The 19,688-nt window shown below is 52.5% G+C and overlaps 1 protein-coding gene across 1 annotated transcript; it reads right to left on the reverse strand.

Annotated features, from left to right (window-relative positions):
* Window positions 1-14,467: 14,467 nt before the first annotated feature.
* Window positions 14,468-14,899, reverse strand: LOC149362564 (uncharacterized). The gene has a single exon (XM_089568333.1). It carries the CDS (start codon window positions 14,897-14,899, stop codon window positions 14,468-14,470), a length of 432 nt encoding a protein of 143 aa, XP_089424459.1.
* Window positions 14,900-19,688: the final 4,789 nt, after the last annotated feature.

A 19,688-nucleotide genomic window follows, 5' to 3' on the forward strand; every position in this document is an offset into this window, starting at 1 on the left:
GTCCTGGGAGTAGTATTCCTCGCTAGCGGAGTAGTATTCCTCGCTAGCGGAGTAGTATTCCTCGCTAGCGGAGTAGTATTCCTCGCTAGCGGAGTAGTATTCCTCGCTAGCGGAGTAGTATTCCTCGCTAGCGGAGTAGTAGCCCGCGAAACCTGGACTAACCTCCGCACGAACGCTGAGAAACGCCTCTCGGTGGCGTCAACGTTCCGCCTTTCAATGGCAGAGCGCTGCTATATAGTTAAGTCTACAATCCTAGCCGCATGTTTTTTTGTCGCCCGCGTCGCAAACCCACCGCGCACGTTTGCTCGCAGGCTAACCTCGGCCTGTAGCTCTTTCGTTTGGGCGGGCAAAACCGAACTTGTGTCACGAATGTTCATGCGCCTTCCATCGTACATGGGTGGGTTTGGTATACCTTGTATCCGCACTATGTGCAATGTGCTCGCCTTGCGAGGAGTACGAGATCTTGTACGCAACCCAGACTATCCCGGGAGAACACTCCTCACATACTCTCTGGGTACAGCGCGTAATGTGTTTTTTACACAAAACGTGGTTGGCCCTACAGCCGAGCGGCCGCCAGTATTTTTCGTTAACGTGCGTCGCACACTGGCGTCGTTGTCTGCCAGCGTGCCCGATCTGGATGTTGATGAAACCCCGCCCTCCAGGATGTGTGAAGCACTAACGGTAGCTGAGCTGACACGCGAACAACTCCAGAAAACGAGACGGGCACGCTGGCGCCAACTGACCTCAGCTGCGCTTCCTGCAGATGTCAGGGACTTCGGCTGGCTGCGAGGCTGGCGGGTCCTGCCCACAAAAGACCGCCTTGCGGCGTGGGGCGTGGCGCCCTCCGCCCGATGCCCGCAGTGCGGTCTCTTAGAAACATTGCGGCACGCAATGTTCGACTGTGTAGTGGCGTGCACCTTTTGGGTACTAGTGTCACGAATGTTCGTAACCCGCCTCGAAGCGCGCACTAGTTCACGCGAACTGTTTACAAATATGCTCTTGTGTGTCGGCATGTTCGTTTTGTGGCGGCAGCGTGGAGCGGCTTCCTTAAATGGGCATCCGCAAAGAGCAATGTTTCCAATGTTGCAGCGCCTCCGCACGCGACTCTTTGAGCAAGCATGCGTGGACGCACTGACAATGAGCGAGGCTGAGTTCTTGCGCAAATGGTCGACATACTTTATCGTCCTGCGCGGCGGTCGAGTGTCGGCTTTCATACTGCCATACTGACGTGCTCAGTGCTGCGTCACTGCGCATGTGCTTGAAAGATCAGACTTCAGTTCAACTGTTTTGTTTCGTATTTTTGTTCCTTTCGAAAAAAATAAACTTCTCTTTCTACGCCGCCACCGAGTGATTAAGTTCTTTTGCGGGCGCAAGTCAGCCCTAATAAAGAGCTTCATTTGCAAGTATTTCTGGTGTCTTCCTGACCGCTGGACTGCCGTCACTAAAATTTGACATCTGGTGGAGGTGCGGGGAAGCCTTCCATGTTCCGGACACCCCCTACAAGCCGTGACGCCAGCCGTCTGAGTCATCAACCGCAGGATCTGAGTTCAGTCCACCGCGCTAGCCGACGCCTGCAAGGGGACGCACTAGAGTTCGGGAATCTGCCGGACCCTACCCGGAAGCGGAAGCCAGCCGCAACGTCTACCATGAGCTTGCCCCAGACGACGACTCCAATCATTCTTCACCAGCCCCGGGTGCCACCAACCTTCGACGCTTCGCCTGGCGCCGACCTCGAAGAATGGCTGGAGCAGTTCGATCGTGTGGCTATCTTCAACAACTGGGATGATGCCACGAAACTTAGGTACGTCTTCTTCGCCTTGGAGGGACCAGCAAAAGTCTGGTTTGAGAATGAGGAAGCTACCCTCACGAACTGGGAAACCTTCAAGGAGCAGCTTCTGAAGACCTTCACGAACGTCGTGCGAAAGGAGAGAGCCCAGCAGCTGCTACAGTCTCGCATACAACACTCAAACGAGACCGTTGCTGTGTACACTGAGGAAATGAAGCGTCTCTTCCGGCGTGCCGACGCGAGCATGTAGGAAGAAGAAAAGGTGAAGTTGCTTATGCGGGGAGTTAAAGAGCAACTATTTGCCGGCCTCGTTCGCAACCCACCGAAAACCGTCGCGGAATTCGTAGAAGAGGCATCCACAATGGAGAAAACTCTTGACGCCCGAGCCCGCCAGTATGACCGCCAGCAGCGCTTTTTGTCAGCAAGCTGCATGGACACCGCTAACAACGATAACCTGCGGGAGGTTATACGTGAAGCTGTGCGAGAGGAGCTCCGACGGCTGCTGCCAACGGGAACGCAGCCGCAACTTTCATCTCTCACTGCCGTCATCCGGGACGAGGTTCAACAGGCCTTGGGTGTGACGCCGACACCCACGCAGCCTCTGCAGCCCCCAGCCATGATTACGCCGCAGCTGTGCGCCGTCCTGCACCTCGACGACGGGACCCAAGCCCCTATCGCCCTCAGCCAGCTGCGTTGGACCGCCGCCCACTCGCCCCAACCCGCCCGTCCTACGAGCGACGCGCGCAGCCGAGGAAATACGACGAGTGGAGAACTCCCGACCAGCGCGCCCACTATGCTTCCACTGTGGCGAAGCCGGTCACGTCCTCCGGCACTGCCCATACAGATGACTGGGCATCCGAGGGTTCTCTTACGACGCTCCACGACCCGCACCCGGCCAGCGACCAGCCGAAATCCAGGAGTTTTTACGTCGGAAAGAATACTCATCGCCGAGCCGCCTATCACGTTCCCCGTCGCCATCGTCTCCGCGCTTTGTTTCTCCTAGCCGAGGTTACGCCGTGCGTGGACGCTCCCCCAGCCCCCGAAGGTTAAACTAAATAAAGCAGCCTCTGGAGGTGAGGTTGCTTCTAAGCGCAATGACAAAGATCCTCCATTGACGAGTACTCGAGACCATGCCTCAACTACGACGACAGCACCGACGACGACGACACCGACGACGACGCGGCCAGACTTGAAGCTTTTACCGCTGCCCAGTGAAGTAACGTCGCAGTACGCCCACCGCAGCCCCACTACTCGACGAAGCCGAGATCGGACACCGAAGACAACGTACAATACCAGAACGCGAACAAGTGACCTTGAAGTTACGGTCGACGGTCACGCGGTTACTGCCTTGGTGGACACGGGAGCTGACTACTCTGTCATGAGTGGCCCACTCGCTGTCCGACTCAGGAATGTAACAACAACCTGGGATGGCCCTTTGATCCGCACCGCAGGTGGCAACCTGATTACTCCGTCAGGACGCTGCACCGCGAGAGTTACTGTAAATGGGAGAACCTATGCGACAACCTTCCTGATCCTACAGCAATGCTCGGGAGACGTGATTTTGGGAATGGACTTCCTGAACGAACATCGGGCGATCATCGACCTTCGATCTAAGTCGATCAAGCTTTCCACGGAAAAAGCCATACCGACGAGCGCGACTCATCACGTTGCCTTAAACGTCCTCGATGAAGCATTGAGCGTGCCGCCCCGATCAAGTGTTCTCGTCGGCATAGGTACTGGAGACATCGAAAATGCCGAAGGCGTTATCGAGGGGAACACCCAGTTACTCCTGGATCGAGGATTGGGCGTCGTGAGGGGAGTCGCCGAAATCCGAAATGGCCAAGCCCAGGTGTTGCTAACCAACTTCACCGAAGAATACCGGCATCTAAACAAAGGTACGACGATCGCTTTCCTCGACGAGCTGGCAGACATCAGAGACGTATTTGCCCTACCCGACCAACCCGCAGAACTATCTGACCAGGGCCATCAACCCACGTTCGACATCAACCCGGAAATACCCCGGAGCAGACAAGACCAAATACACAGTCTTCTTCAAAGGTACACCGATTGCTTCTCATCAGCATCGAATGTGCGACGAACCCAGCTTGCCAAGCACCGCATTGTCACAGACGAACACGCACGACCACTGCGACAGAGCCCCTACCGCGTATCGCCGCTAGAACGCCAAGCTATCCGCAAGCAAATTGAGGAAATGCTTCGTGACGACGCCATCCAGCCATCGAGGAGCCCCTGGGCAGCACCGGTCGTCCTAGTGAAAAAGAAAGATGGCACCCTTCGCTTTTGCGTCGATTACCGCCGCCTGAACAACATTACGAAGAAGGATGTCTACCCCCTCCCCCGCATCGACGATACACTGGACCGGCTGTGCAACGCTAAGTACTTCTCATCGATGGACCTGAAGAGCGGCTACTGGCAAATTGAAGTCGACGAAAGAGATCGCGAGAAGACTGTGTTCATCAAGCCAAACGGACTCTTCGAGTTCAAGGTGATGCCATTCGGCCTCTGCTCTGCCCCAGCGACGTTCCAGCGAGTAATGGATACGGTGCTCGCAGGCTTGAAGTGGCAGATTTGCCTAGTCTACTTAGATGACGTTGTTGTCTTCTCCTCAAGCGTTGAAGACCACCTCAGAAGGCTTCGGATAGTGCTGGAAACGATCAAGTCTTCAGGCCTGACACTGAAACCAGAGAAGTGCCACTTCGCCTACGAGGAGCTGCTGTTCCTTGGTCACGTCGTAAGCAAGGATGGAGTTCGCCCAGACCCCAAGAAGACGGCTGCGATCGCAGAGTTTCCACAGCCTACTGACGAGAAGGCTATACGCAGATTCCTTGGATTGTGCGCTTATTACCGGCGATTCGTCAAGAATTTTTCGCGCATCGCTGAACCTTTGACCCAACTTACCAAGGCTGACGTGCCTTTTAAATGGGAAAGGCCGCAAGAGGAAGCTTTCAACGAGCTGAAGCGCCGCTTACAGTCCCCTCCTGTGCTCGGGCACTTTGATGAAAACGCCGAAACCGAAGTTCATACCGATGCAAGCGGGGTGGGCTTAGGAGCGGTCCTCGTTCAGAAAAATGGCAGACAGGAGAAAGTTATCGCGTACGCTAGCCGTTCACTGTCGAAAGCCGAAGCCAACTATTCGACGACAGAGAAAGAATGTCTCGCCATAATTTGGGCCACGTCCAAATTTCGCCCCTACCTATACGGACGACCATTCAAGGTTGTGAGCGATCACCATGCTCTGTGCTGGTTGGTCAATTTTAAAGATCCCTCCGGCCGCCTTGCTCGTTGGAGCCTGCGTCTTCAAGAATTCGACATAACTATAGTCTACAAATCTGGCCGCAAGCATTCCGATGCAGACTGCCTATCGCGAGCCCCCGTAGACGAAGCACCGGAAGAGGAAGACGACGACGCTTTCTTAGGACCGGTAAGCGCCAGCAGTTTCGCGCAGCAGCAGCGCTCGGATCCTGAGTTGCAAAACCTAGTTGATTATTTGAAAGGCAAGACCGCATCACCTCCCCGGGGGTTCAAGCGCCAACTATCGTCCTTCGTCCTTCACAATAATGTCCTTCTGAAGAATAACTTCGCGCCCAACAGGACAGTGCATCTTCTTGTCGTGCCCAAAAATCTCAGGCAAGAAATTATGGAGGCATGTCATGATGAGCCGACTGCAGGGCATCTCGGGGTTGCTCGCACGTTGCACCGCATCCAGGAGAAGTACTATTGGCCGCGGCTAGCTACCGACGTTTCCCATTACGTGAAAACGTGCCGTGAGTGTCAGCGACGCAAAACGCCTCCGATTAGACCAGCCGGACTCCTGAACCCCATACCACCGCCAACTAAGCCCTTTCAGCAAATCGGGATGGACCTCCTCGGCCCCTTTTCGACTTCATCATCAGGTAACAAGTGGATCATCGTCGCCACCGACTACATGACCCGCTACGGTGAAGCAAAAGCGTTGCCTAGTGGTACCGCAACAGAAGTTGCAAAATTTTTTGTCGAACAAATTCTCCTCCGACACGGCGCACCCGAAGTGCTCATCACAGACAGAGGAACAGCATTTACAGCGGAGCTGACGCAAGCCATTTAAAAGTACAGCCAGACAAGCCATTGGAGGACAACTGCCTATCATCCGCAAACCAACGGACTCACAGAGCGTCTGAACAAGTCCATCGCAGACATGCTCTGCATGTACATCGACGCCGAACACAAGACGTGGGACTCTATTCTGCCCTACGTGATCTTCGCCTATAATACTGCCGCCCAGGAGACAGCCAGGTTTACTCCATTCCAGCTGGTATACGGCAGGAAGCCCACGACAACACTCGACGCAATGCTCCCGCACGTTTCCGACGAAGACAACCTCGACGTCGCCGCCTACCTTCATTGCGCCGAGGAAGCCCGAAGATTTGCGTGGCTTCGCATTCAAGACCAGCAGCACACCGATGCCCGACGCTACAATCTGCGCTGACGAGACACGCATTACAAGCCAGGTGATCGGGTTTCGATATGGACGCCAGTTCGCCACTGTGGATTGAGCGAAAAGTTGCTGCGACGCTAGTTTGGCCCGTACAGGGTTCTCCGTCGCATCGGTGACCTCGACTATGAAGTCATCCCCGACGGCACGACAGCATCTCAGCGACGCCGCCCACGCCCGGAAGTCGTACATGTCGTACGTCTGAAGCCATATTATGAACGCTAAAGGACTCGAAGTTTCATTCTCCATGTTTATTTTCATTTTAAAGCATCGAGACGATGCTTCTTTGGAAGGGGGGTAATGCCACGTATCATTGTAGCGTCCGTTCTTTCGCGCAAGGGCGCAGAAAAGGGGTGTTATCATTTTTGTTCGTGACGCGAGAAGCAACAGGACTAATCTCGATTGTTCACAGCCATGAACAGCTGCATCTACGTGTTTCTAGATTACTCTAGATGATCTCGACCTGTTATCTCGAAGTTTCCTTGCCGGCTTTAAATTTAACGATGCCGCGAGCAGCGGGTATTCGTAGATCGACGATTGACGAGCACGCTTGTTGCTTACGCCGCCACCGAGTGATTAAATTCTTTTGCGGGCGCAAGTCAGCCCTAATAAAGAGCTTCATTTGCAAGTATTTCCGGTATCTTCCTGACTGCTGGACTGCCGTCACTAAAACGTGACAATACTCAGCCTGTGACTGCAACTGACTCAATGCAAGCATTCGAAATGCTGCAGAGTTGCGAGTAGAATATCCTGTGAGAACAGCTCAATATTAATAAAGTTTCAGTCCCTCGCTGGTACCTCCGCACGCCTCGCAACCCGTTATTTGCAGCATTCGAAGGGTTTCATCGGTATAAATTATGAGTGCGCAGCCAGAGCCTTTAGAGGTAGTTTTAACTCCCCTTAGCGCATGAATACCTGCAAACCCCTCCAATTTTAAAACAACCCAACAAGGCTTCTAGATTTCTGTCAGGAGTTCAGAGACTCAAGGTGTAGTCATGCACCGCACCAAGACCACTTGGAAATGTTAATATTTAACCGCAGGGGTGGCCTCATGGTTTGAGCTTCCGCCCGCATGTGGGAAATGTGGAGCTCGATCTCTGGTGCCGCCAACTACCCAACCTTGGTACAAGCGGGAGAAGCTTCCCCCTGGCCCAGTGGCAGGCTTCTTTAGAGTCAAATACTTGGCAGATGCGTCCCTTACCAAAGCTTTAGTAGACAAAAATAACGTGTGGCATGGCGCCCTTTATGCACAGATTCCATTTTGTCATAAAATGTAGCATCAACCGTGATCATGAAATGTTATTTTGGCAGTGATCTACAGCTGAGTAAACTAATCAAGGCGATATGTGCAGAGCACATTGTACATTACAGCTGAAACCTCCAAATCCCTTTTATTTCGAGTGTTTCTGTCATGAGCACCTTCCCAGCTTTTTGGCTTTCCCAGAAGTTGGCGGCTTAAAACCCTGACAAGCTACCATTACTTTTTGTTTCGCGTGTTTAAAAATGTCGTATCGCCGAATTATTCGTTCATATTTCAGCAGAAATGCGGCAGAGAAAGCCTGCAACCTTGCATTTGCAGAAAATAATCCGTGACTGTTTAAATGGGGGTTGCCAGGTTTGTTCCAAAGACTGCAGAAAATAAAAGCCACATGCTTGATTTGCGTCGCAGGGTTACTGCAAAAAACATCATAGTTTCGTAAGCTATCGGACTACTAGCATAGGTTGTTCCATACAGCATATTCTACCGCGTAGGCTGCGCAGCGAACAGCTAACTTCTCCGTTAGCGCCACGTGTGCCCTCTTCCGCCCTGCTCATCTTATCACACAGCGTCACAGCCAAGCACAGCTTTCCTTTCCTTTCAGTCGCGTTTTCTTTGACTGGCTATAACAAACAAAGCCACGAGATAAACCTCGTTTTTTTTTTGTGCTCCAGCTAACCATCTCGTTTCGTTCTAGCGGGCTCCGCCGCCCACCCGTTGGCAGGCGCCCGCCTGCCGCCGGCCCGTTTGTAACAGTGGCGACGAGGATTCCTCTGACACAAGGGTCTGTCGATAGCACCCATGCATCGGACCTTCTTGCAGCCGTGGGCCACTACTTACCAGAGTTCGACGACGGGAAAGATAAGTGGCAATCTTACCTTGTCAAAGTTGAAGCCTATTTCGAAGCTAACCAAGTAAATGACGATGCCAAGAAAAGAGCCCTGCTAGTTGCCGCGCTTGGGTCAAGCACCACTGACATTCTTTGCGGAACAGTCACCCCACAAAAGCCAAACTCGTTGAGCGATCAGTCAGTAGTAGATGAGTTAAACAAGTACTACGACCCTACGCCGAACGAAATTTCCGAAAGCTTCAGGTTCTTTCACCGGCAACAGCACGAAAGGCAGCCAGTACAAGCTTTTATTGCCGAATTGCGACGCATTCCTCAGAACTGCAATTTCGGAACAATGCTTGATAGGATGTTGAGAGGTCGCATCGCATGTGGCGTCCGCTCGAAGAACCTACAAAAGCAGTTGCTGGCAAAAAAGGATGTTACCTTAGCAGAAGCAACAGCACTTGCGTTAGCGTCAGGAAATGCAGAGCTTGATTCTCAGACGATAAGCCACGAAGCATACTCCACTGACGTGCTGGCATTAAAGGTGCCGCGGGTGGTGGTGGTGGTGTAAACTTTATTGGCCATGGCAAATTACAGGTGGGGGGCAGAGCCCCCCTCATGGCCTGCGGGAGTGGCCCGCACAGTGGGTTCCTCCCTTACAAATGGTGTGCCAGACCCTGGAGGGCCAGCCTGTTAGAGGCACTGGTGATGGCGAGTCGTTGGTCTTGGAGTGCTGAACTGGACATCAGCTGTTCCCAGTAAGTGAGTGCCACCTCTGGGGGAGGGGGGTGCGGGTAAGTGGAACAGGTGAGCAGAACATGCAGAAAGTCGCCTGGTTTGCCACATAGTCGACAGGAGGAGGAGAATAGGTCAGGGAAGCGTCCGTGCATGACTATCGGGTATGGGAGTGTGCGAGTTTGAAGCCTGCGTCAGAAAGTTGATTGGGTGGTTGATAGCGAAGGGTGAGGAGGTGCGTATATCTGTCTGTTGGAACGATAGTGTTGTAGGATGTCACTGAAATTTAACAGGCACTCCCCTTCGACGGAGGAGGCGGTGTGCTCACCCGCCCGGAGGGTAAGATCTTGGGCGAGGGCATGCGCCTCCTCGTTTCCGGGTAGTCCGGCATGTGCTGGCGCCCAGATGAGCGTTACGGTTCTGGAGGGATTCCAGCGTCGGAGTATGCTGCTGGCTTGCCGAGAGATACGACCAGTGCTATAATTTAGGATTGCTGTTTGCGAATCGGATATAATTTTGGTAGCGGCTGAAGAGGAGATGGCTAGAGCGATAGCCGCTTCCTCTGCCGTTGTTATGGATGAGGTAAGAATGGTTCCTGCCGTGATGGGCCGGCCGTCACTGCGAACAGCCAATATAGCTGCCTGTGCGCCTGATGCGTAGAGCGAGGCATCAGTATATGCTACATTGGGATCCTCTCCGTAAGCTCTGTGTAGTGCTAAGGCCCGGGCCTCTCTGCGCTTTTTATCGCGCTCTGGGTGCATGTGTTTAGGGAGGGGTGGTATCTGAACTGCAGCTCTTATGGGAGTGGGGATTGTGTCAGTGCCGGGTATAACGCCGACTGGCGATATGCGAAGAGACTGCAGCAGAGCTCGTCCTGCAGGGGTGCGTGTGAGTCTGGCTAGTTGTGCCGTTTTGGTGGCCTCACAGAGTTCCTCGAAAGTGTTATGTATTCCTAGTCGAAGAAGGCGCTCTGTGGAAGTGCATGGGGGAAGGCGTAAAGTTGTGCGCGTACTGCTCCGAATGAGGCCGTCTAGGCGTTCTGTATCTTTCGCTAAGAGGGGCAGATACGGTAGTGCATATGTTATTCTACTGGTGATGTAAGCCTGTGTTAGTCGAAGCGTGTTTGGTTCCCGTAGGCCCGATTTTCTGTGTGCCACACGTTTGATGAGCCTAGTGACTTGTTGTGTGTGCGTTTGTAGCGCTTTGATCGTGTCAGTGTGAGAGCCAGAAGTAGTGAGAAACATTCCCAGTATGCGAACCTTTGGCACTGTGGGAATCGGTTCCTTGCCTAAAACGAGCTGAATATTCGGTGGTGTGCCAGACATTCGGTGGGGTTTGTATATGAAAAGTTGCGATTCCGTGGGGGAGCATGAGAGCCCTCTATCATGGACGTACGTGGATATTTAGTGCTGTTTGTAAGCAGTGTTCTATCTCCGCGTCGCTACCTCGGCATGTCCATAGTGTAATGTCATCGGCATAGAAGCTGAAGTGTAGGTTGTGTATCGACTTGAGTAATTTAGGTAGACCCATCATGGCTATGTTAAAGAGAGTAGGGGAGAGGACCGCTCCCTGTGGGGTGCCTCGTGCTCCGATGTTGATGTCGTTTAAGGAATGCGGGCCGAATGAGAGATGGGCCGTGCGATTACTGAGGAAATCGCGAATGCAGTTGTACATGCGTTGTCCAACGTCGAGGGATTGTAGGTTCGTTAGGATAGCCGCGTGGGTAACGTGATCAAAGGCATTATTGAGGTCTACTCCTAATATGGCTTTCGTATCCTTTGTTTTGGGTTCCAGTATCTGATGTTGTATTTGGAGGAATACATCCTGCGCTGACAATCCTGGTCTAAAACCATACATGCTGTTAGGGAGGAGCTCATTATCCTCCAAGTAGTTGCTGAGTCGCAGCTGAATGACATGCTCGAAGAGCTTGCCTACACATGACGTAAGAGAGATGGGTCGGAGATTAGTATGGTGAAGCGGCTTGCCTAGCTTGGACAGAAATACAACTTTCGCTGTTTTCCACTGAGGAGGTAGGGAACCGTTTTGCCAGCACTCGTTGAAATAGGCTGTTAAGACTTCGATAGAGGGGGTGTCCAGATTTCGTAGTGCCCTGTTCGTGATCCCATCCGGTCCCGGAGCGGAGGATGTGTTCAGTTTGTGGAGTTCTGCCCTTACCTCAGGTGCCGCGGCGTTGGCCCGCGAAACGGAACACTAGTGGCAAGCAGTGCGAGCATTGCAGAAACAGTGGTCATGATAATGCCACCTGCTCGATGCGTCATCGACACTGTTACAGTTGTGGCACACAAGGTCACTTGGCTCGAATGTGCCGAAAGGTGAAAAACCGTTCGGTTAACGTCAGCGCAGGCAGATAGCGACAGCGATGTTAGTGCAGCCCAGCTATGGTCAGTGACGACCAATGAACGGTTGGTGTCCCCAATTAGAGAAACTTTCACCTGAAACGGCATCAAGCTGTTAATGGATGTTGATACCGGCTCGCCAGTGTGTGTCATTCCTTGGCAAAGCTACGAAGCGCGCAGTAATCAATGGCCAGAGTTACAGAAGTCGAAGATTAAATTGTTTTGCTATCTGGGGAGGCTGCCGGTGCTCGGAGTATTACCAATGCGTGTAGACTATAAGACTGCAACTGTCGATTGCCACCTCATCGTCTTGGATTGCGAAGGACCCCTACTGTGCGGCCGGGATTTGTTGGAAAAACTCGAAACCGAAGAAGCAGCTGAGCTACATGTTTTTCGTTCGACATAGGACCACAGCTCAACCCCTGTGATGCCCACTGCCGTTCTGGAGGGCTACGCAGACTTATTTACGGAGGCCCTGGCATGCATAACAGGTCCACCAGTGCACCTGCACCTCAAGCCAGGAGCACGGCCAAAGTTCCGCAAGGCGCCCGAGGATTCGGAGGACGTCGCGGAGTACGTATTGGCCTTGGGCGCACAGGACCCAACTGCCGTGCCCCTAAAGGAGCTGCAAGCACTCACCCAAGCAGACGGAGTGCCCTCAAACGTCTGTACGTATGTCTGGGAGGGTTGGCCACGGCACACGGTTATGGAAGGGAAGGAGATGCCGGAATACTCGAAAAGGCGCCATGAGCTGTCCGTTAGTCAGAACCTCCTCCACTGGGGCCACCGTGTTGGGATTCCGGTAGCAGCCAGAGAAAGATTTTTGAAGTTGTTGCACGCAGCACACCAAGGTGTTTCGTCAATGATGACTACTGCGTGATCTACGTTCTGGTGGCCCAGTCTCGAAAAAGATATTGAACCGGCAGCGGCTAGGTGTCAAAGCTGCGTTCAAGCGCTTCCAATTCCGCCTAAGTACGCACCTGTTAGCTGGCCAGAGACTCGGAAAGATGGTCGCGGTTGCACATCGATTTTGCGGGACCAATTCAAAACAAGATGATCCTGGTCATCGTAGACTCGCTCAGCAAGTGGATCGAGGCCATTCCCCTATCCAACGCCACCTCCCGCATAATGGTAGAGGCACTTCGGACGATTTTTAGTCAGTTTGGTCTACCACCCACAGTGGTCTCTGACATTGGGACGCCTTTTACGGGCTGTGAGGTCGTCGAATTTATGAAGCGGAACGGCATGACGCATATTCGTACGCCGCCGTATCACCCACAAAGCAACGGTTTGGCTGAACGGGCTCTGCGGGCCATTAAGGACGGACTAAAAAGGTGCTCAGAAGGGGGCTTAAAGAAGGCTCTGGCAAGAATATTGTGCAGCTATTGAAACACGCCGCTATCCTCGGGGCTCTCGCCATCCGAAATGTTGCTCGGTTACCGACTGCGCACGAGACTAGATATGTGCTTTCCGCCCAGGTGCAAGACAGTCGACCAAGCCCAGTCATGGGAAGGCGCCAGCTGGAGCTTTGCCCCAGGAGATTCGGTATACATCCGTAACTATGGCAGCGGCGAGAAATGGACTCCGGGCAAGGTGAAGGCAACCGCGGGCTCACGTGTCGGGAAAGTTGAGACAGAAAACGGGGTTGTCCACCGTCACATGGACCAGCTCCGGAGAAGCATCGATGCATCCATTGCTGCTTCAGCTCCCCTTGCTAGCCCTGAAGTGCCTACAGACGACCCAGACGTGGAGCTGGAGGCAACAGAGGCTCCTTCGGCCAGCGACCTCGAAGGTCCAGTGCTGCGCCAGTCAACACGTGTCCGGAAACCCGTAGTACGATATGGATTACAAGAAAAGGGGGAAGCTGCGAACAGCTAACTGCTTCGTCAGCGCCACGTGTGTCCTCTTCCGCCCTGCTCATCTTATCACACAGCGTCGTCACAAGTCTCGTTTCGTTCTAGCGGGCTCCGCCGCCGACTCGTTCGCAGGCGCCCGCCTGCCGCCGGCCCTTTTGTAACAGGCTGTAAATAGTTATTTTCAGCCTGCTGTCCCTGAGGAAGGCTGCATCAAACTGAGCTCTCAGAAAGTTTTCCAAGTTTTTCCCAGCAGAACACACGACAGGCTGAATATCTCATGTGTCCCTCATAGCATGACTGGCTTTGGGATGTTAAAGCCTAAAAAAACTAAACTAATATCTATGTGTTCAATAAAAAGTGAGCAAAGCACGAAAGGAAGAAACAAACCAGAAGACTGCGCTGTACAGTTGAATTCTTCTTTTCGCTGAGCCTTGGCGCTAACTTCACAAGCATTGATTTTGCAGTTCATTGCGTAAAATATTAGCCATACTTACACTGAAAAAGTAAGTCGCAAATGCGTGCGTATTGCATTTCAAAAACCAGTACAAATAATCACTTTATTTTGCTCATAATGCGAACCAACTGCCATAACAAGCTGATCAACGGTGACATACTCTCCTGTCCGCATTTGGCATGATGTTAAGGATGAAGCTTATAATGATCACATTAGCCTATCAAATATGCTATTATTCAAACAGAGTGCGTATTTAAATGTTATGTGAGGTATGTCTAAGTTCTTCGATAAATTTTCAGCATTAGTTATGCCACAAGCTGGCATGTTTCAGAAATCTCGAGCGCGAGAATCCTCATCATTGCGCCCATAAAATTACACGCTACTTAATTTAGTGCCTAGAAAAATACCTCTTATATTACCTGACATGATCCTTTCGACGCGCCAAAGCTTGAAATATATTTCAAGGTGATGCAGTGTTCTACAGTGTGTACGGCGAAACTCTCATCTACCTTTTGTTTTACATCAGTCTCTGTCTCATGTGCTAGCTGCGTTACTTTTACTTACAGAAAATACGCGGGTTGTCAGTTCTGGACAGGGCTCAGGCTGCGCAACCGTACTGAGATATATTGCGCTATATTGTATTTCACCATTCTTACTATTCATGCCAGGAAAAACTTTTGCTTGTGCACCTAAGAGCTCAAAGGAAAATTCTCACCTCCAATAGCTTCCTCCAAGCGGTAACAGCCGCAGGTGTGATCTGTTTCTTATCGTCTCTCCGCAATATCATCTTCATCAAGACGTGGCCCAAGACGTCGAAATGATGTGGGTACACTCCAGCCTTGGTCGTGTGAAGCACAGCATTCTTGCGGATGAGCGCCTCGAGCAAGACCGGGTCGCTGGCGTTGTCCACCATGGAAGTGACGTGGTAGGCCACAGAGCAGGCGTGCGCCCTGAACGCCGGATCGCTGGGGAGCATGGCTAGTGGCATGGCGCGGAACAGATGGAAGAGCGTCACGAGGTTTGGGTTTTCCGTGAGGAAGACGCTGAAGATGAGGGCGCCGCCTTCGTGATTGGCGCTGCAGAAGCCATGCCAGGCGTCGTGGAGAAGGCGGCATTCGCGCTGCGTCATGCGCGTATTATCGTCAGCCACCTGCTTGTCCCGAACGTTGCCCATTTTCTTCTTCTTCTTCACCTCTATATAATGGCACATACCCACGTGGGGGGATTTGCCAAGGTATAGTGGTATAAATAAGGAAATTTCCATAGGATTACGACAAAATAGCGAAGCCAAACGTGAATTTTGAAAAATATATTCATGAAAAACGACAGAAGAATATATGCAGTGAAATAACAAAGAACATTTTGGCGAGAATAATAATGATAATATAAAAAAACACCAAGACTTTTAAAAAAGTTAGCAAATCAACGTACCAGTTGCAATTATGTAATCATGGATATTCCCACAAATTGAGCCCAGTGCAAATCCTTTGGCGCTCGCTCCGAACGATAACAACACTGGCAGAGATAACGGGAGCCCTAACCTGGAGAGAAAGACCTCCAGGTAAATCTTTCTCTGAAGTGCGAATTTTGGACAGTAGAGAAGGAAATGATCCACAGGTTCAACGTCCCCGCATGAGTCACTTTCTGGATGCTCCGCTTCTTCTTCTTCAGCTTCGCGTTTCCACTTGATGGTTACGACTAGAGAAATAGCATAAAATGGCAACGTGTAATTTTGGCAGCTTTCTCTCCGCGATTTGCAGTGGTTTCCTTTTGTTGTGTAATTTTAAAAGTTAGTTTACAGCCTAGAAAGCGTGGTGAAGTTTTAACTTGCTTGAAGTGACGTATACACTACACCGCTCTGCAGGCAAACCGGCGCTGCCACAGAGCGAAGATAAAGAAGAAAGCGCAGGCACGCGGTACTGAACCCTGGCCTATCCCCCGTCGTGGGTATGTGCCATGCCACCAAGGTAACAACAACAACGGAGGTCTGGCTTCACAGGCTTCTTCTGATATACGCAACGCGCATAGGCCAGGCGGAGCTGAAATTTTCGTCCTGTGCGTTTAAAATCTACAGCTGTAAGCTGCCTGGACTGCGACAAGCGCGAGGGTATATTGAGAACAGAGCCGCAAGTTTGGCTCATATCATTCGTGGCCTATGTGCTCCAGACGTTCCGCAGTTAGCAAATCTATGCCACGTGTGGATTCGAATAAGCGCGGAAGCACCAGCCTGTAAGAGCAGAAAGGTGCCATTTAAAAGCACGACGGGTGCGCCCGAAAAATGCTTGCTCCTCTCGGTAGTTGCGTGTTGGGTCGCTGCGATCAACATTAGAAATTTCATAGTTTTTCTATAGGGAAGCCGCAATGGGCTATACCCTCAAATCCGCAAAATAGTATAGTCGGATGCTAATGAAGAACGCAGCGACGAATAACCACCAAGAGACGCCCTACAGTCAATTACTAGAACCGGTTCTCACAACAACACGTTTAACCACATTTCATGGAGACACCTACACGCCAAAAGCTATTTCACGCTAGGGGATTAACCACAACGTCATGAGGACCGATTGGTGCAGTTAGCTGGAGAGCCTCCTCTGAGGTGCATTCACCGCTGTGTTCTTTAGTTGTATCTGACTGCAGGTTTCGATCGTGACCATGGTGCAGTCATAGACATGGAGGTATGCAAAGAGCAATGGCATAATTTAATGAGCATTTAAAAAAAATGTTTTTGAGCTGAACTGACAGAATAACAATGCGACAAGCTCTCGTGCGCTGCTTCACATTTCGCAATAAGACTTTAGCCTAAGATACTGGAACTTTTGCCTGTCATTGAATTCGTTAAATTAAAAAAAAATTGACACAGAAAGAGAACAAGCCCAAAACTGACACTCCAAATGCTTGTTCTGGGATTGTGCACAGTTTTCCGACAATTTAAGAGTTAGCCTTTGTGGCGCCTGTACAGTACACGGAAAGCGAGAGCGGGCTAAAAAGTTTTAATGTGATAATGTGAGCAGCAATCTCATTTTCTATGGCTGGGATGCAAGGCCGATATTACGCACCCGTCGACTATTGACCGCCAGTGCCGGTAGTCTTAAAGTGCAGGTGTTCATTGCCTCTGACATCAACAACCGTACTGCTTTATTGATCTGTCAGTGGATCGGCTGAAAAAACAAACCGGCCACTTAGCGTCGCTTAATGCTCAGGGCGTCCAATATAAAGGCGCTGCACGCACCTTCGACGGCTGATTTTATTTTCTGCGGTTTCTTGGCTGTGAATCACTCTTTAGGTGCCATATCAAGTGCGTGGCCGTAGGTTGTCGCGCCGCGTCAAAGCCCTATTACTAAAGCTACTAGAAGAAAATGTCAAAGCCACGAAATGCTTCTCTGGCAGGAGCACATGGTCAAATCCCTTTAACCAGCCTCCTTTGGCTCCGATGCTTTCGAACGTCTCATTTAGACTGACTGACCAAATATTTACGGGAATCCCCCAAGGTGGAGTAGACTCAGGGCTTGGGAGACGGCGCCTTATATGTTACTGAGACTGCTGTAAGACAGGCCTTCGGCTCCCGAACCTTGGGCGGCTGGCGTAAGGAAGAAGAGGACGAAGACAGCGGCGCCGATGCTCGTGCGTGTGCGCTGATCGTTGCCGCTGGGACTGGTCGCTGCCTCTGGACTGAACCGAGACGTACCGCTAGCCGTTCGCGACGCAGCGCCTTCGAAGACGTCCTACACTACACTTGGTGGAGGTGCGGTCTGCTCACACCATCGAGATACGCCACCATGGCCAGGCTTCCAGGCTCTACCACGGTGCCCGACCCCCCGGCCCAACCTGCCCAGCCTGCTGGCCCTGCTGTCATCTGTTCTGGTGCCGTCCGTCACCGCGACCCCAAGATCTTCAGCGGCACGGATGACACCGATGTGGAGGATTGGTTGGCCTCCTATGAACGCGTAAGCGCGTATAACAAGTGGGATGCCAGCGTCAAGCTTACCAACGTTATATTTTATTTAAGAGACGTTGCGAATCTATGGTTCCGCAACCACGAAGCGGACATCTCCAGCTGGGCGGATCTGCAAACCAGCCTCACGGAGGTCTTCGGCCGTCCCGCTGTGCGTAAGCTTCGTGCCGAGCAACGCTTGCGCAGTCGGGCACAACAGAGCGGCGAAAACTTTGCCAGTTACATCGAAGATGTAGTCGATCTCTGCAAACGTATCAACGCTTCCATGAGCGAGTCAGACAAGATCCGAAATATTCTGAAAGGCATTGATGGTGACGCCTTTCAGATGCTCGTCGCGAAGAATCCGCAGTCTGTGTCCGACGTAATAAGCAAGCCACTGCCAAAGCTTCGATGAGCTGCGCAAACAGCGCCTTTCGACCCGCCGAGCCGGCTTTAAAGAGGCAAATATTTCTAGCTTGGCTCTTCCCCGCGACGGTGCTCTGGACCATCAGTCGCTCCTCCAGCACATTCAGCAGTTTGTCCGTGAGGAAGTCGCCCACCAGCTGTGCTTGTCGACCAGCCCACCTACTCCTGCGTCGCCGCTCACTCCCAACATCCAGCGTGTCATACAGGAGCAGGTCGCCGAGGTACTGCCCTCTCCTCCTCCACCTCCTCAGCAGCCACTGATCACGGCTCCGTTAAAGTACGCGAATGCCGTGGCGCGACCGCGGCCTTCGCCTGCTGCTCCTGCTTACGGGCCTCCCCATCACCTGCTAGAGCCCCAGCGACCTGCACCAACCGCTTATCGTCCGGTTGCCCGCCCAAGACCACAGCCGCAGCCTTTCAACCCCTGGCGTACGCAAGACAACCACCCTATTTTCTACGCCTGCGGAGTCGCTGGCCACGGGGCTCGCTTGTGCCGCAGTCGCGACTATCGTCCGTATATTTATAGGCGTGAGCCGACTTACGATCTATCCCCGACCTCCTCGCCTGTGTCACATGAGCCGCCTCCCGATCCGTCTTCGTCTAGCTGCCGTTTCCGCTCTCACCGCTCGCCGTCCCCTGGCCGACGTTCCCGCTCTCCGATGCTCCGCCGCCCACCCGCTCCGCAAGCAGAAAACTAACGCCCGCAGTTCCGGAGGCAAAAACTGCGCCTCCAGCGACTCGCTCAAGCCCTGTATCCGTGCCAGCCAATATCATCACCGTGTTCGTTGAGGCAGTCGCCGTCGAAGCAGTTGTTGACACGGGCGCAGCCGTTTCTTTTCTTAGCCACACACTCTGTTGCAGACTCAAAAAAGTGACGACGCCTCTTCCCGCCGTTTCTCTCCGAACCGCCAGCGCTCAGGACATTCGACCATTAGCCGCCTGCACCGCCCGCCTGCTTATCGAGAACGTCCCCTACACAATAGAGTTCATCGTCCTCGCCCGCTCATCTCACGACGTCATCCTTGGTTGGGACTTCCTTTCCACTCATCACGCTGTTATTGACTGCGCCCGTGCTCAGCATGGGTTATCGCCCTTGAGTGACGCTCCCTTGAACGTGTCCGACGCTGCTGCCGCTACTGTGATCGTCGCACAGGACACTTACGTTCCGCCCTTTTCTTCAGTGCTCGTGCCTCTTTCTTGTGCTGCTCTCTCCGACGCAACTGTCGCATATACGCCCCCTTTCCGATGCGCTGACCAGAAATCTGTTTTGTTGTCTCATGTCGTGCTGACAATTATTCGTGACTCCAGCGCTATTTATGTATATAACCCGTTCTCCTGCCCTACCACTTTGCTCCGTGGTCAATCGCTTGGTAGTGTTGCCGTGCTAGATCCCTCCTCAGCATACCCTCTCGTTGATAGCTCGGCCGACCTTCACGTCAGCGCCATTACGCCTGTTTCCATCGCCAATCCGTCTCCTCTCGATGTTTTTCACCGCTCCGTCGACGTCGCCCTGACGCCTACCCAAAGGGCCCAACTTGTCGCCGTCCTTCACCGTTTTGCA

The sequence above is a fragment of the Amblyomma mixtum genome, chromosome 2 (genome assembly GCF_055824585.1).
Source record: "Amblyomma mixtum isolate Tamu chromosome 2, ASM5582458v1, whole genome shotgun sequence".
NCBI classification, from domain to species: Eukaryota; Metazoa; Arthropoda; class Arachnida; order Ixodida; family Ixodidae; genus Amblyomma; species Amblyomma mixtum.